We start from the raw sequence: 18,310 nt of genomic DNA, 5'->3' as shown, positions 1-18,310 counted from the left end.
TACTTCGATTATACAAACGATATAAAGCAAAAAGTGGGTGACGTGTCTTGCCCAAGAACACAAAAACTGTCGTTGTTGAAATTGGAACTAAATTGTTTTGATAGACAAAAATAAATCTATGGTAAACACACATTTTTAAAGGCTACATACAAATAAAACCAATAAAACAATGCCGTCAGATATTTAAAACAAGGAGGGTCCAAAAACTTGTTTTTCTCCACCCTTTGTCTCAAATTGTATTGCATTGTTCTAGTATTTATTTCTAAAACACCTTGAAAAACACTTCTTACATCTGACTTGAAACCTTTCATCTTTTGTCGTCACCTTAAATACCACAAAACATTCCTCACAAACCTTCATAAACGTGCCGTCTTCCATTTCGTTCAGTTTTTGTGCAGTACTTTCACATTTCAGCATATTTGTCACAGCAATTGTCATAATGTCGTGCAAATAATCGTCCTCCATTAATACAAAAATGACTGAATAAATAGTGGATTTGAATGTTAAGATGCCAAAAATCCTACATCTTTTCTACTGCGAGTGTTTGACAGGTCGTCTTCTAGTGCAGCCTCACAAAAAATCCAGACGGGAGACAGGCGCAGGCAGCAGGAATTTAATCAGTATAGACAGAAATAACAATGCCGTTTCTCAATGCTGAAAGTCATTGACAAAGTTCACACACACGCACACAAAAAAAAGTGAGGACAAAGAATGTTCTGATCAAACACAAAAGGGAATGCAGAGTTTGATTTTTAAGTGTCGTCACAGTGCTTTAATATGGGCATTTATGATCGAAAAATTGACAAAAAATAAATGAATTTTGATCATTTGCAGCTTGATCCACTGCGCCGAAACGTAATATATCAGTAACTGTGGAACGCTACATGTGGCTAGTGTCAATTATGCTGCGGGGATAGAAAAACCAAATAAAAGACGATCATAAGAAGAAATCGTAGCTAAAAGTGTGTGTTTATTTGACATTTGGATTCTCGCAGATTAAATCAAAGACACGTGGAATGGTCGAGAAAACAAAATAAAAAGAAGACATGTACACATTGCATTTCTCTAATCTTTTCTCTGTTGATATACTGTGTTGTTGTTTTTTCTCCTCTCCACAAGTTTAAAATGGAGAAATGTAGAAATATAATGTACAAAGCGCAGGCCCAGCCGTCTGCTTCAGCTCTGGGAGACAAAAAGGGAGACACGGGTGAATCATCAGGACAATTTAAGACAACAAACGTCTAAACAAGCGGTGGAATCGTGCACTTTCACGGGGGAAATTCGTTACGCGCGATGTGGATCAGAGGTGGGCAGTGCGTTTACTTCTCAATTGTATTTTAATCCTCAGAGGCGCCTTCATTTCACTAAGCGAGTGATATTTTGCCTCCCGCTCGAGCACAACTGTCGGTTACTCTTCAAAAGTGACAAAGAACTCCATGTTGGCAGCAGGAAATGCTTTGAACATTTGCGTTTCTTGCACTGGCCATTCAGATATGATATAGTTTTGCTCATTTTTGTCTCCGTCTTTTGAAAACGCATCATTTTGTTAGTTTTGAGCTTCCAATTGCAAGAACTTCAAAATTATAAACGACTTGAGGAGTAACTTGGTCTTACTTTAGCGTTTTGTTGGACCACTACTTTGTACTTCCACTTGATTCATATCATTTTGAAGTAAATACTGTTACTCGAGTACATTGTCTACCCACCTCTGACCTGGATTAGACTCGGGGTTAGGGATAAAGCAGTGATGTGCAATTTCACTTAATATCTACGTGATTTTTTCTACAAATAAAGCAACAAAAAGGTGAATTCTAAGACATATTCATGGTTTATCACTTCCTGTTTGTAAATAACATTAAAAAGATGAAATCATTTTGAATGCGTAATTGCTATGGCAACAATACCGATTCCTCATCATCCTGACACGCACAGAGAAGTTATATTCGACGTGTGGTTGACTGAGCGACCGCATTAGTGAATCAAGTTTGCCACGTTTCCAGTTGAATCTCTTAACAACAGCTACTTTTCGTCCGCGTTTCAGTTTTACGCAGCTAAAATCGGCTAACATTCCTGCGAGACACACGATTGACAATGTTCAAATCTAAACTAAAAACTGCTCCGTTTGGCTGTGCGTGCGGCCGAAATGCACGCTTCCCTTTTAAAAACAAATGTGATACAGATTATGTATGTTTTTATCTGTTTGTGATGTGATTTCAGTGCAATCTTCTCTCATGTGGGGCACTTTGAATTGATTTGTGTACAAACTGTGCTCTATAAATAAAGTTGCCTTGTCTACTTTTACTTCTTTTTATACTTACTTGCCCGGTTGTTTGGAAACATTATTATTATTATATTATTTATTCATGCGTTTTACACAAATCTGCTGCTGCACCGTTTGACCCATTTACTACAGGTGAAAAGGACACTTAGATTGCACATACTTTAAACGCCTCGGTTAATACGGGTCATTTTCTATTCATGTTTCTATGGTGAATACGTCTTTTCTGTAGCGGGAACAGGTCAGACTTTGTTTAAGCGACGTCATTTTCGTGAAATTCATCGACACGTGTCACGCAGAGCAGCAGATTGGCATCGCAAACGGTTCGTGCCACTTTGAGCATGTGACCAAAGCGCGCCAAGCAAATCGTTACGTTTAGTTATCGTACTACAGCTGTGTCTAATTCGTGCGGTGAATGAACCAGTTTTTGTTGCATCTGGGTCAACTCTCCGTCGCGATCGATACTAAAATAGAACGGAAGACATTGTCCTCATTTGTACAGATAATTGCCTTCTTGCGTTAGAGATATTTATAAAGAAATGATAAACATAACGGGCCCATTCATGCTATTTGAGTTATGAACACTTAATTCACTATAAATCATTGTCCATTTGTTAAAGAACATCCCTACACTAAACCTCCATTATTATTCTTACTGAAAATAGTTTGTTTTGAATCATTTACAGCAAACTAGGCGTGTCGCGATATCAAAGTTACGATTATCGTGAGAAGAAGCGTCACACTGTCACGTTTATTCAGGGTTATAAGCGCCAAACAAAAGTGAAATCGTTCGTTCATTTTTTACACAGCGCAGTTTGAAAATATGAAACTTTCTGAATGTTATGAAAAAAACAGCCACATAATAAGCGCGACGCATTCAGAAGTACATTTTTGCAGTACATTTTTAAAGGCGCAATGGACGATTTTTCGGCGATTTGAGAACGCAGGCGGAAGTGCACATGCCACTCCTCCTTGTGGACTGATACAACACACACGTGCGTTTGTTTATTAGCGCAACGGATCGCACTCGTCTCCCGTAGATTTCCGTATTCTTATGAGTCAACTCGAACAGTCTTTCTCCGTCTTCATTTTGCCCCGTACACACTGAGGGAACTATATTATGATAGATCAATGCGCGTACACGCGGAAACGTTCTGCTCGTGGGGACGAGCCGCACGCGGCTGCAGGTGAGCGGTAGGTGAGTTTTATGATTGATACGTAGCAGTACTAATCGGCAGTCCACGCCACGAGGAAATGAGGCTCAGATTTGGGCCAAAAAAATCGTACATTCAACCTTTAACTGAACAGACTTAAATTTTGTCACGATTATTACTTGTTACTTCTTACATTACAACCTGAATAATCACGAGTGTCATTTATCTGAAAAGTCTTGACATCCCGACTGCAAAACGGTGTTATTTTCATCCTTTTGTTTGTTGGTTTTGACTGAAAATAGGATGTTTTTACCTTGACATGTCTCAGTGAGCGTCTTCCTCGGAAAAGTGGTCAAAAGTATCGAATATCGGACAGTAATCGATACTAAAACTAGTGTGGAAACTCGATACTCATTTGAGAAAGTGGTAAGTAAGAGGAGAACATTTGAACTCGACCGTTTTAGAATTATATCGGACTTTATCAGAACTACTTTTACTAAAAGATGACATGGAAACACAAAGAAAGTACTATTACACTGCAGGAAATGACAGTTAATTCAGTCAAAATTGGTATCGAGTAGAAACAACCTACTTTGTCTTTAAAAAATAACAAACTAAAGAGCACAAAAAGACGTTGAATTTCCTTGATAGATTTTTGATGCAACGCATCGCAGAGGACAGCCTTTGTGCGACGCCGTGGACACGTTTAGTCCTTAACGACAAAGAATTGTCCAAATAGTTGTACAAATACTCACCAGAAAGGAATGCTTCTGTTGTACTCTTTCTAAATTAAACACCACTGCATTTTTCTCCCATAATCAGTGCGGTTTGGATGTGAATTCCTCGCCTCGATCAATGTAAATCCCCCAATAAACCCTTTTCACCAATAACTAAAATGAACAGAACTGAACAGAACAGTGCAAATTCAAATGATGCTAATGCTGCGGTGCGACAGATCGGTCCGGGTGCAGTCTGGGAAGCGTGCGAGCGTGCCATGCATTCTACGATTAGTGCAAAAGTGACAATGGGCGGGGGTTAGAATTGAATGTTTCGAAGAGCTCTTGGCATTTCTGATGGTTGCACTTCAGGACTCGTATTCGATTCGAGCGGCTTCACCTATGACAAATCTACGCCAGCGAAACGGCGCTCTATCTGCGTTTATGAGTTTCGTTGGGTTTAAAAGGTGAACTTCCTGGTACGTTTCACAACACGGCGTCTCATTTATCCATCTCCACGAAGACTGCCGCGTACGACGGATAGATATTTGACGCCATAATGTGAAAAATCCACCAGAAAGTTACACAATGTCAACACCATCTGAAAGCGAGCTTATCATTTGAAACTTGAACTTGACTTGAAATTGCATTGACTTTGAAGTGTAAAATGTCATGGATCGTCATATTTTAACCCATTTGATTAGTATTTTAGTATTTACGATGCCTTTTATGCAACCACCCATTAAATAAAGCTCTTGGAGACATAAGGGGATGTATGCAATGCAATAATAAAATAAAATAAACTTACTTCACTCATACCTAAAGAAAACAAAAGAGAAACAAAACAGTGTCAGACTCATGTTCATCATTTACGCAGCTGGTTATAGTGATATACACTAGTGGCCACACCAGAATGTAGACGTCATTCTATTTTATTCACAATCATTTACAGTTATGACAAGAAATGCATCGTACAACGTTTCAGCCACTCTCCGTCCCACAATGCAACACACGTACCGAGGAGGGATTGGCTATTTTACAATTAAAAAACAACAATTCACAGCGGAGAAAAGAGTCAACAGATCGACTTGAGTAGCTTTACAATAGACGGATAGAAAGTCAGGATTTGAGAAGAGAAAAGTGAGAAAACAGTGCGTAGTTAGTAGAAGTAGTAGTAGAAATACTGTGAGAGTCGCAGTAACTCTAGTGTCGTACTTTTCCGGGAATGTAGTTTCGGTCGATGGTCTCCTCCTGAAGGAACATGTGCAGACAGCGCTCGTTCTGGGCCAATGGGTGACCTGCAATTCTACATGGACAGAGGGAGAGAGCGAAATGAACGAGACATTGGAATGAATACGGCTGGGCTCAAATGAGACACGCCCTTTCCCGTGGTTTAGTATATATGTCTGTCAAGTATGTTGTCATAGTCTCCTTGGCAAAATGGCACTCACTCAAAACCAAATCGATCAAAAGACAGAAGTAAATATCTGAGTCGACATAAGGACACATATTGTGCTAATTTTGTGTGAAAAAAAAAGAGGAAAAGATTACCGTATTTGACAGATTATAAATCGCTTTTTTTACATAGTTTTGGGATGTAGCTGAAGGTGTTACGTTAGCATACGTACACCTATTCACCATGTTCTCTAATCTGTTATTATTTTACATTTTTGAGAAGATAAAGCGTGTCTTGACCTTCTCCAGAGTGAGCATCGAGTCATTGCTAAATTGTATTAATAAAAGGATTACGGTAATAAACAAATTTAGTGACTTTAAATGTTCCATGTCATGTCCTGTTATATATGTAATGCTACTGACCCATAAATGCTACAGACTATAAAAGAAACTTGAACCTGACTCATTTCAGATTTATTAATTGGTGTTTTCAGTCCCTATACCCACTTCACAATCGTGTGTGGAATTTTGACCATCTATTTTGCACAAAAAACATTTTTGATGACCTGACCCTCTGACCAGACAAATCCATTGGGACCTCTTGGGATATCTGGCGCCCCCTAGGTTAGGAACCACTGAAGTACATAAGACATATTGAATATTACTACAAACTAATATTTAGCATTGGGGGATTAACATTTTATATGACCTCTTTTACCATGTTTTAGTACACCGTTCATATATTTTCATGTCAATGGAAAATAATGTACAATTGTACGTTTGCATGAACATCCATCCATCCATCCATTTTCTACCGCTTGTTCCCTTTCGGGTGAACAATCAACATGAAAAGGACACTCCACCCTAAACCTTTACCTTTGCAAATATTTAAATAGGCAGAAGAAGTAACAGAAGATAGTGTTTGACATTTTCTTTAGAAAAGCATATTTGCTCAGTGAAGACTAGGACGGTCTATCCATCTATCCATCCATCCATCTATACATCTATATGCAGGAGTTTCCTGACATTTCATTGGTTATCATCACATCCTTGTACATTACAAAACACGAGGAAATGTGCAGCATGGGCTTTCATGAATATATATCAAACTACCACTCTTTGTGATTAAAATAAAAACAGAGGAAAGCTGCGGGAGAGCTACATGCATCGCTAAAAAGACCGCCTTTCTCTCAAGTTATAGAGTCCATTATAATAAATCTTTGGCTGCTTTGGTTTCACAAGTGTAAAGGTGTTTTATACGTTATATCAGCGTGCAGTTGGTAAATGTGCGGTTTGGACTGTTGAGCGTCCTACGTTCTGTACAGATTGTGTCTGGAGGAGAATCTCTTATAACTCTCGCTGGCTCTGGTGCGTTTGAAGATATCCAGGCTTAATAAGGCAGAACAGAGAACGTACTTTATCTGAATAGGCATCGGTGGGTGTATTTTTGGTTATTACTTTACCTGGTAACTAGTTCATTTTGACTGATTAACGCACAGTAATGGATATGTTCAGATCTGCGCTTTGTTCTCACTGTAGGACTGGACCATCCGTCAAAATGGAATCTAAATAAATACTGCATTTAGAAAACCGGAAATTAGAAGCGATATGATGTTCTGGTCCTCTGCAGACAACAAAATATCCTGATTCAATTAGTTCTAGTTCCTGCCGTCCGTGCCGGATCATTTCCTAACTTTTTTAGCAGTTTTTTTGTATTCTTGATGGGCAATAAGAAATGAGAATGGCTGACCTGTTTATGAACTGCTCCAAACCCACTCGCCGCTCCTCGATGAAAGAGTCCTCGAAAATGCCCTCGTCTCCACGAAACGGCAGCTGTCTCTTGAGGGCTTTACCGGGCAGCGGCGGCACTACGATCTGCAGCAGAGGACGCGCAATCGCAAATACAACACATGAACAGGCGAACTGTACGGAAGAGTATCATAAAGAAGTCCGGCGGAAGCGTTTTATACGAAGACGGGTCAGTCAGTATCGCACAACTAAGTGTATTAGATAAACAAATCGCTCAGTACGATATCATCACGATAAGAAGAAAAGGCTAACAGTTTTATTTTCCTTTTAAAATTCCCTGACAAGCCGTTGGTATGAATAACTACAATCATATTCTAAAGACTTCAAATGTAAATGTGTTTGCTTTGCTTTGGTCTATGCTCCCTCCGTTTCTTGCTTTTGTCGCAAAAAACAAAAAGGCATTGAAGCAAAGGAAAGGAGCTTGCAATTTGACATAATCCCACATCCTTTTACCTGTAACATCCCTAATACTGCAACGTGTTAAACCATTTTTGGCCCAAGTAGTAATTCTTTCAATTGATTGCGATGGAGACACAATAGCTTTGAACAAACCAAATATCTGACAAATTTGGTGAAATGTGTTTATAATAGAGCGAGGTTTCAAAGACATGCGTAAATCATTAGCTTCCGTTAAAAATATGACTTTTGCACTATCACCGGGTTTGAGGGCTTAATTTGAAGAGGGAAGTTTGCTTTGCTACCGCATTGACTCCTAAATGTTTTGCACTGGAACGTTCTCCTTATCGACTGGATCTCCAAATACAATGCGATGTGTAAATAATGTAATTGTAGACTTAAAAACATGCAGATTCCCACACCTTTTGTTCCTACTGAGAGAACACGCCGTCTTTTAACTAGAATCAGATTTTCACTTACTTTACTGTCTCTTTCCAGCTCCGTTTTTAACCACTCGAAGTCACTGTATCTTCTTGTCACACAGGAATCCTTCAGTTTGAAAATGGGAAGGTTTGTCTAGAAAAGACAATAACTGTTAATCATTAACAATAAACTGGAATGGCCTTCAATGTACATGTTTTATTGTGAAAAATGTACTACAAATGTGGGGGAAAAGGTGTCATATGTATATTCTTCACATCCGTCAAATAAGTTTCATTCATTTTCATAAACTTACTAAATAGGACTCAATCCATTGTGTACATCTTTAGTGGAAATTAACGTACAAGTCTATAAATCATAACTTTGATCGGAGCGTTTGAAATCTGGGGATATGACTCTTATATGACTATAATGTAGTCACACATACTGCAAATGGAAAGTGTTCTTCTAAGATTCTGTAGAATAGATAGGTCGTTAAAGTGACCAGGCAGTGAAAACATAAAGAGGAACTATGGGAAAGGAAGTCAAGTCACCAGGAATGGAGCAAGTTTCCTGATGTGTTCGTTTTAGGCAGGTCAGCAATAACTTCATTCATTTAAAAGCGTAATCCTGTGTGCGGGTAAATGGGTAAACCAAACGCTTACTTTTTAATAAATATTTACCAAACTTTTGGTCATATATATCATGTTTTGATTTGATTATTTTGTTGAATTGGTATTGGCAGTCTAATGAAGTGTCAAGAAACCTAACCAAAGAAGTCTGTTTAGGCAGAATAGAACCATGAACTATGACGTTTTATCACTGTATAGAGTTAAAAAGTCACTGTACACTGACTTTTTAAGGTTGTGCCGTGTACAGTGTTAAAAAGTCCTAGTTCAAACAATTTGATTGGAAGTTTGGTTAGGTTTGGTTACTTTAACAGAGTGTGTGCTTGTGTATATAGCATATTGTGCTTTCAATTAATTAACCTATGGAGGCAAAACTCAACTGTGAAATATCTTGAAAAACACTGTATGAACTAGGCCTCAATTCATCCTCGGCTCTAGATTTTTACTGAACGCCGCGTCAAAGCCTCTTCTATCGGCCTGACTCACGCTCGCTGCCCTGGCTCCGGAGCTGCAGCTAACTATGCTAATGCTAATCACAACGCTAACAAACACTGTCATTTGCGTTAGCTTGGAAAATCAAACCTAACAGCGCGTTTCCTCTTGAGCTCGTGCACCTACCCGCATGCGGACTTTGTATACGGTGTATCGGGTTCTCCCCACTCCCAGGGTCTGTGGATCAAACACGTCTATCTCCAGAAAATTGCTGGGGGGGCCGTAGGCGTCCGTCAGGTCCTGGGGCTTGGAGTTGAGCCGGCGAGTGTCGGCCACCGCAGGCTGCGACATTTTGGTTAAATGTTCAGACACGAGCTGCAGATAATTAGCGTAAACCAACTAAATGCGCGGCAGAGTCTTAACTTTCATCGGAAGACATTAATGGATAGTGAAACCACAGCGGGCAAGCTAAGGAAGTGGCTGAGTGGTGTGGCTCTTCTGCAGGGGCCACCGCCAAGCGCCCTTCCCTCTGTGAGCGGGACACACACAGCGCCATCTAGCGGACACAGACCGACATCGACACATGCTGCACATGGAACTGATGATGGATTTGGCAAAACTGACTTAATTAGCCCAGTTTTGTAGTCTCACTATATATAGTATCGATTTGGATGAATAGCTTAAGTTTGAAAATTACATAATATTTTGTACCTGCTTTATATCTAATGCTACACTGGATAAACACAGCCACTTATTACATAATACTTTTGCAGCCTTATATTTGTCTCCACTCCAGCACAGTGTTGCATTTCATAAGCCTATCTTATAATAGCTATTTTCTTTTTTTATTGCATATTTTTATTTGACTGCTCTTCTTACTCTTACAACACAGGTTTTTGCCTCCTATGTTCAATAAAATCCCCCTATTGGTTATCATATCTTATCAATAAACTCCACAGGTCATGTAACATAGACATTTTTTATTTTTGTTCTGTCAGTTTTGCTTGGCACGCCAAGACTACATAATTTTCCTATAGCATACACATACTTGAGGATTTCAATCTGGATGCCAAGCAACGGTCATAGGCTAAATGCAAAATACAATACATACAAGTTTTTTTTACTCAACTTTTCTTTTATTACTGAAAATAAAATGTTGGTGGAAAAAGTGCTTAGGTCTTCAAGAAAAAGACTACAAGATGCCAATTACTTCTACATTTGTCAAAAGCAATTTGTGCTATAGGCTACTTACAGACTTATGCCTATAGCTAATCATTACAGTATAATGAAGCAGATTCCTGCATTAGTCCATGGACATGGAGACATATCAATATTTTTTTTATCAGAGGGAAAGTAAGAACATCTCCATGAAGACAAGCAGGTGGCAAGTGTCAAGTTTGTGGAGAAACAAGCCCCTACACAGAGAGCAGCTTTTTCAAGTTTTTTCAGTACTATAAAAAAGTAATTGTATTTATTTAAGTCCATTTTATGGCTGAACTCTTACAAAAAGCAAGAATGTGGTAACAAAATATTTGTGAAAATAGATTGTACATTGTACCATAAGAATATGGGCCTATATCTTTCTATCACTGGACAATAGTTTCAGGTGCTGCAAGGCTTTCTTTTAAGATAGAAAATGCACAGCAGGTTGCATCTACCTTGTGGTAGAATTATTTTTTGTCTTTTACAACTTGAATTATAATAGTGACTATTTTGTGTCTGTTTCCCATTGACTGACGTGTAAAGATCATGTCTTTGCTAGACAGGGACGTGCTGCTCCTCCGGGGGAACAAACTCATCGCTGGAGGAGGGTCCCGAGTCGTTGGGATCTGGACTTGGGACGGGGTTGTAGCAGACGGTTTGATTGGTGCTGACAGAAAGGATGGAGGAGTCTGAGCTGTCAGTGTCGGAGGGAGGCACAGAACAGTACTCCCGGACTGAACAGGTGCGCTCTGTGTAGCTAGTCTTGAAAGCCTCCTTTAGACCTTTAGAGCTGTCCAACCACTCCTGCAAAATCAACACAAGTGGTGTGTGATTTAGCATCACTGTGGTCCATTGTTTTAGTGAACGCTTTCACTCACCTCCAAGTCACGAGGCACCAGAGACGGTTTAGGAACAACCGGAATAAGGATGATCCGGATTCTGGCGGAGGTCATATAGAAAATAAACATTAAAACAATAACAGACTTGCAAACAGTAGAAAACTTCCACTAATGATTTACAAATTGGCATACATTTTGTCCAACTAAGACTTCTCAAAACACATGTTACATTATCAGATGCTAACCCAACTTCATCAGATCATTGTCCATGAACATGCAAACTTCGAATATAGTTTAGATCTGATAGTGCCATTGATCTACTGACCTCTACAGCCATCTAGTGAGACTATGTTCTATCACTGTATAATAGGTCAAATACTGTAAAAAGACCAAGAGGGTCATTTAGATTTCAGTGAATCTTGAATATTTCTCATACGTTCCAAATTGTACAAAAATATAGCACAATCGTATATATATTGAATTGCTATTGAAGCATTTAGACTAGACTGAACTATTGGGCAGTATTTCAGTGGGATTGAGAAGTTGATCAAAAGTTTTATTAGTGAAAACATTTTTTCAATTTCCAAGTGTTGAATAAATTGGATCAAATTAGAATAGCTAAGTCAAAAGTAAAAATAAAACAATGTTAAAATAAAACTATATACCGTAATTGTACTTTATGACTATATGACTTTTCTGCAGTTCATTCATTTCATTTTATAATCCATTCACTTTTTGTCCTATCCTTGAACCTCTCTGCTTAATCGTTGTTGGAAATGTCTTAATCTGTTGATACTTCTGAGTCTGTGTGAAGACCATGGATCTGGTATAATATAATATAACTATAATATAATTATAGTGACGACTCACCTCTCGTGATGCAGCAACAGAACGATCAGCAGGATCAGAGTGGCTCCTCCCACACAGAACAAGACCACAGACCAGACGTCCACAGAGTCTGTCGAGAGATGCACTTTGAGATCACTTTATAGCAAACTGCACTCCTTAAATAAACATCATTCAAAAACGCCTCGTCATTCCAGCTGATTTTCCCCTAAACACCTGACCAAAATGTATCCCATTTCAAACTGAAACTGTTCCTGAACCGTTTAGAGGACAAACAATTGGCTGGAGACTCTGTGAAGCTGAGACTGTAGTTTTGGCTTCTGTCGTATGATTTACTCTAATTATAAGTGGAAACAAACTCTGCACAGAAGGACATTTTAACTAAGGAGCTACTTAGCTTGAATCATTCTTAATATTTGTTTATTCTGAATCAAATCTTTATTCATGCTCGACGAAGACTGTTTAAAACGGTTACAGAGTAATGATAATAAATAAGGTTAAAAACAAAGGAGTTGAATTATTATTGTTGTACAGTTACACCAAATAATAATGTTGGGCTTACACCGTAACTTATCCGGAGGAGGAGCAGGTGGAAAACCTACCACAAGGAAAAGATAGAGCAGCTTTAAGTCCATAAGTATATAATAAACCTATGTATCACAAGTGGTTTATGCAATACTGATGAAGATGGTTGTATCAGAGTATCTTTTTACCTGTCTTGTTGTGTGCGCCCCAGACCACAGGTTCACTCCATTCGCTCCATTCTTCAGACGAACCACAGCTGTGGCTCAAGGCGCTCCGAACCTGCAGCTCGTAACGGGACGAGTTCGATGGGAAGTTTATGCAGTATTCCTGAACCCCCAGACTTATCTTAGACAGCTGTCAATCAAACACAACATTTATAACCAGGAGAAGAATGAAGACTGTTGCCCCCCGTCCCAATTCTATTACGTACTGAGAAGAGTGAGCCATAAACTTTTCTCTACGACACTCTCTGCTCAGCGCCGTTTACAATTTAGGAAATGAAGAAGATGAAGGGACAAATAATCGTATCTATACAAACATTAGTGTCTGAAATGTTAAATCTAGTTACAAAGGGTCCAACATAATTCATTTTTCAAAATATCGAACACAAACTGAATCATGGGTTTCGTTCCAAATCACGATTAATGTAGGAACTTTTAAAATAATGATAGAAAATGTTAATGTTGCTGATAGCTATCAAATTGATTATGTGATCTGCAGGTAGAAGAGCTGAGGATGTATAGGATAAACGTTTTTAACATTTATAAGACTATGAATTTCCTGTCCCACCTCCCAGTTGTGGTTGTTGACTCTGTAGCGGACCTCGCTCTCAACACATTTCGTAAAGATTTGTCTCCACTTGAACCACAAGTTGGCGTCGGACCTGAGCTGAACGGTGCAGTTGGAGGGCGGATTCAATTTAACTGGAAATGACAGAGAAATCAATGGTCAAACACTATAAGGATGGTAAGAGTAGTGGTTTCACAGCACCGACATTACAAGAATATGGGTTAAAAACACTTACAACGTCATGTTATTAATTATATCATGTGGTCTTACAAACTAGTTCTGATGAAGTCAATTCTAAAACTTTGTCCTGTGATAGTTGCTTAAATGAGTGTCTAGCCTTGATATAGTGAGTTAGTATGTGGGTGTGGTCCTGCACGTTAGGGACAACACGGGACTTTTTAAATGTTTTATTTATCGGTTTACACCCACAACATCTAAGCTTTAATGTGGAAACGACAACTGTGTCCATACTGCACCTAAATATTTGTTATTACTGTATTAGGACAGCATAGATTTATTTGGCAGGTTGTAACTTCAAAGGCTGTTTTCTCAAAATGCATTTTTCTCTCATACGGCCATGATCCCCTCTTAATGGAGCTGCCCATCTGTTTGTCTTATTCTCTAATCATGATTAAATAAGGTTGTTGCCATACCTGCTTGTCAAGGCATCATCAAATCTCAGAAACTAAGGCTGGGTTGCAAATATTTTGACAGGAGAAGTGCAGCCTCTGATTGGCTGTTCTTCCTGCTACAGGCCTGAGTCCACTTAAGGTCAGGCACTGGGAGAACACTGGGAGAACCATTGACCCTCGTGCAAACTACTGTGTCTAGTATGAATCTGGTGAGTGTGTGAGTGCTAATGGTCAGAGGGGCAGATGGCGCAGATTGGCAGGCATGCTTCTGTCTCGGCCTCAGGGCATCTGTGGCTAGATATAGATATATATATATATATAGATAGATAGATAGAGAGAGAGATAGAGAGATAGATAGAGAGAGCTAGGGGGAGAGAGAGAGAGAGAGGACAGTCCTAACCACTCGACCACACGGCAGCATACATCATATACATTTAACAAGACATTTAAGTTAACATTAACAACAAAACTTCTCCTTTTTCATAATCATAACTATTGTGTAATTTATATGGAGTTTGGTCACACTCACAAGTTATCAGTAACCATCACTAAAATTTTAAAACTGCCTAAAATAGGAAAGATTTTTTGTAACATCTTAAATAAATAATTATGATCACTGTGTTTTAGTCACATGTGTAATGAATCTGTTATAAGATGCATATTCACGTCAATCATTTAGCTGAGTTTAGAGAGTAATTGACATCATTATCCATCCATCCATCCATTTTCTACCGCTTGTTCCCTTTCGGGGTCGCGGGTGACTGGAGCCTATCCCAGTGACTTCGGGCCTTTCATTAATTTACAGTTCATTCACACACACAAGCAAAGCGAGTCTGTGTAAATCCCACACAACATAATATACCTTTGTCTTTTAGCTGATGATTCTGGCGATATGCTTGGTTTCCTTGTCTCAGTTCGGTGTAACACGTGTTGAATCTTACAGTTTCGAGTTTGTCTTCGGGCTGTTTACATCCAACATTCAGGCCGCTCTCCACTATATAACTGTCACACTCACGCAAGGGTTTTCCATGAAATCTAAAACACAAAAACGTTAGTGATCGTTTCTTTTTTCATTTATACTGACATGAGACACATTTCTGATTGACTTACCCGCTGTAAAAAGAATAGTTGACACCCGAAGCGTTCCACAAACATTTGACATATTCCAAATTAATCACCTTGCACTTCACATCTGTCGGGAAACACGGTGTTTAACAGTTGTTTTATATCAAGTAAAACACCATTTTCGTCGTAAGGACAAATGCTTTTCCTCAGATTTACCGCTCTAATTACCTTTGTTTACTGTTAAAAATAGAAAAGGTAGAGTATGAAATTGCACATGCATTTTCCCCCTTTCTCAGTATTTCTCACACTTACATATGTCACTGGAGGTCTGCAGACTTCTGTCCTATTGTACATTTTATTCACAGTTTTGCCCTTCTTTGGGTGATTTCTTTGTTAAAACTACTTTGATCATGGTGTAGCCCTATTATAGACCTGGATTTGCCCCAATTTAGAGAATTTCATTTAGATTTGGTGGAATTTTGAAAGCTTTGGTGGCACGTAGTAAATTTGAGAACCACTGTCTTACTAAATAAGAAAACATTCAATTTTTTCATTGTTTTTTAAATAAATATTTTTTTTCAATAATTCAAATGTATATAAATATAAACAAACCAGAGATTTGGACAAAAATAAATAAATAATTAAATAATAATAATACTAGAAATAATTAAAAATAATAATAATGGTACAAAATGACAAATGAAATGAAGGCACAGCAAGTCCAATAATCCCATTTAGTTTATCAAATTTGTCCATTTCCAAATTAAGTCAGAATGTCAGTTTTTTCAATTTGTCTGATGTTTATTAAAATCTCAATCCGAGAATAAATTCAATTTCAAAACCAGAGGAATATTGAGTGCTCTAGATTTATAATGTTTAAGGTCATAACTTTCTGTAAATGCTACAAACAACTGCTTTTGTACAGTTTGGCACTATAAATGCATCTGGGAGTTAGTTAGCACGACACCCACCAACAAGCTGATCATATCGAGACTAAACTGAACGCTGACGTAAAGGGGAATTCACTCTCCAAATGTCAAGGGAAGTACAATATATGACATTTAATCCAAACAATGAACAAAAGTATTAGGAAAGACTAGGATACATATATATATTATTTATTTTTTAACAATATACAAACACATTTCCTGCTTTTGTTGCTTTTGTTGTGGAATCAAAATAATGTCACTGAACAGGAATATTTCTTAAACCAAAAGTGAAAATGTCTTACCAGGAGGTTTTTCCGCAAAGTCAATTCCAACTAAGCACAGAATCAGAAAAAGCCTGGTGCTCATTTTAAAAAGAAGATATGAGCTCTTCTCATGTCAGACAATCTAACTCTGGTCTGTAAAATGCGCGTGTGCTCAAAGGCTTTTATCTAGTTTCCTGTAAGAGGAAGTAGGTTGGATCGAAATATCACAACCTATGGGTGCGTTGAGAGAGCGACAAAACATACCTAACAGATCAATAAATAAATGATAATGGTAAAGTCACAAGACCGTTTTGCATTTCTATAAAAATATGATGTGGGTGATGCGCAACTGTTTCTGAATCCTCCAGAAACGGCTCATATGTTGAACCATCACTGTGACTTACTTATTATATTATGGGACTTAAAGCGCCTATGAGTGCTTGGACGAGCCATTGCACGAAAATACAGTCGAGATAAATATGTTTAGAATTTTGCTAAAAATTGTAAAAATGTAATCCCAGAATAGCAACTTTTTGAGGTTTATAATTTGACTTTGTTTGTAATTGATGACATCACACTAGAAAATTACCCGGCAAACACAGGGCAAAAAATCCTTTAATGTCACAATTATTTTTTTACCTGAGAACTAAAAATATATTAGGCCACTTTGATTGTGTTGAATTACTGTTTAGAGAGTCAAAGAGTTGTTCATTTGTGTAAATTATGCATAGACTTTGACAATCGGTAACCCTGTCAACCCTGTTTTCTACAGATTCTTCTACTTCTCTCCACAAATAGCTACTCAATTGGTGTAAAATTACAACAGGTATAAATACACCAAATGAAATCCAAATTAGAAAATTGTGAAAACCTGTCACGGACGCACTTTAATATATGCTCCTGGAAAATGAATCATGAAGAGACTATAATTTGCACGGTTAGTAGCTTCTGATTTATGAAATTACAAGTATTGCAATAGCAGAAGGATACATGTGGGTGTTTAGTGGAAGAACGTGAGCTTTTGTCTGGACAGTGAAGTATTATTAAATTCTGATGCTGGAAAAAAAAATACACAACTATTTACTAACTGATAAATCAAATGCAATTATCCAAGATAAAGAAAAAGACAAATGAGAGGGAGAAAAATAAATGTGAAATTATGACCTAAATTGGTTCAGTGTCAATGAGACTGTTGCACGGCACCTTCACAATACATAAATGAAATATTCTAAAACATATTATTACACGTTTTTATACAGCATTTCCAGGATTTTAACAGGGATTTAACTTTAACAAGACTCTTTACCAGCCGTTACAGTAGTTCAGTGCAATATTTTATATTTCATATGAAAGTATTTGTCATTTATGTCAAAAGAGACACATGTTTTCAGTGCGCGCTGCTCAATTTTGTGGCTTTCATTTCCTTTGAAAAAAGACCATATGATACAAGGTACTTTCTTAATAAATTGCAAGTGCAAATTGTTCTCATAAACATGCTTACTTTGTTTACTTTTGTTTTAATTTGCCAGTATATTTTTTGATGTATGTCAACTCATTATAAAGATGAATTAATGAGAATCCCATTGCGTTTAAATGAGTCTACAATAAAAGAAGGAATTGATGTGGGCCCCTCATCGTGCAGACCTGAGCCCTCCATAGCCTCGCTGACAACAAAGGCTCTGGCTCATTCACATTACCTGCATTTTTCAGATTTATATTTCCTAAAGGTGGACATTTTTGGCAATTATTACACATAAGGTGCAGATTGGACAATTTAGTTGTTTCCATGTGAAAGTTTATGTGTTGAGAGAGCAAACTGATCAAAAATGTATTTCTTGTGTTTGTTTTATGTTTAAAAAACAAATAGTAAAAAGAAGTGTTTTTAACCTGTACCCTATATTTGAGGGTCATGACCGGCTCTTACGTTTTTATGATTATGACTTTGTTTGGTGGGATAGCTTTTGTGGTCAATATTTATCATAGTTTTGCA

General features: G+C 37.9%; 2 protein-coding genes across 3 annotated transcripts in view; both read right to left on the bottom strand.

The window, feature by feature from the left end:
- snx12 (sorting nexin 12) overlaps positions 1 to 9,778 on the bottom strand; it is a 69,994-nt gene extending 60,216 nt beyond the window's left edge. Inside the window, exons 1-5 of one of the 2 annotated variants that reach the window (XR_011926927.1) lie at positions 9,416 to 9,778; positions 8,229 to 8,324; positions 7,294 to 7,418; positions 5,351 to 5,454; positions 1,120 to 1,180 (exon numbers count right to left, since the gene is read on the bottom strand). Coding sequence is in view for 1 of the 2 variants with exons in the window: in XM_072445724.1 (XP_072301825.1) it covers positions 5,352 to 5,454; positions 7,294 to 7,418; positions 8,229 to 8,324; positions 9,416 to 9,580 (489 nt within the window). In the remaining variant the exon portion in view is untranslated. Of the gene's footprint in view, positions 1 to 1,109; positions 1,181 to 5,350; positions 5,455 to 7,293; positions 7,419 to 8,228; positions 8,325 to 9,415 lie in introns of those variants that run through there. The other variant, XM_072445724.1, reaches the window with a different exon arrangement.
- Positions 9,779 to 10,189: 411 nt separating this feature from the next.
- On the bottom strand, positions 10,190 to 16,475 carry LOC140360277 (cytokine receptor common subunit gamma-like). The gene is made up of 9 exons (XM_072445488.1): positions 16,360 to 16,475; positions 15,174 to 15,255; positions 14,926 to 15,098; positions 13,432 to 13,565; positions 12,831 to 12,996; positions 12,680 to 12,715; positions 12,142 to 12,229; positions 11,311 to 11,371; positions 10,190 to 11,236 (listed from the first exon to the last, which is right to left on the bottom strand). The coding sequence occupies exons 1-9, from the start codon at positions 16,421 to 16,423 to the stop codon at positions 10,988 to 10,990; spliced, it is 1,053 nt and encodes a 350-aa protein (XP_072301589.1). The 5' UTR covers positions 16,424 to 16,475; the 3' UTR covers positions 10,190 to 10,987.
- Positions 16,476 to 18,310: the final 1,835 nt, after the last annotated feature.

The sequence above is a fragment of the Eucyclogobius newberryi genome, unplaced genomic scaffold, assembly GCF_026437365.1.
Source record: "Eucyclogobius newberryi isolate DKJ021-1_F unplaced genomic scaffold, fEucNew1.0.hap1 SCAF_15, whole genome shotgun sequence".
Classification (NCBI taxonomy): domain Eukaryota; kingdom Metazoa; phylum Chordata; class Actinopteri; order Gobiiformes; family Gobiidae; genus Eucyclogobius; species Eucyclogobius newberryi.
This window is presented reverse-complemented; position numbering and strand designations above follow the sequence as displayed.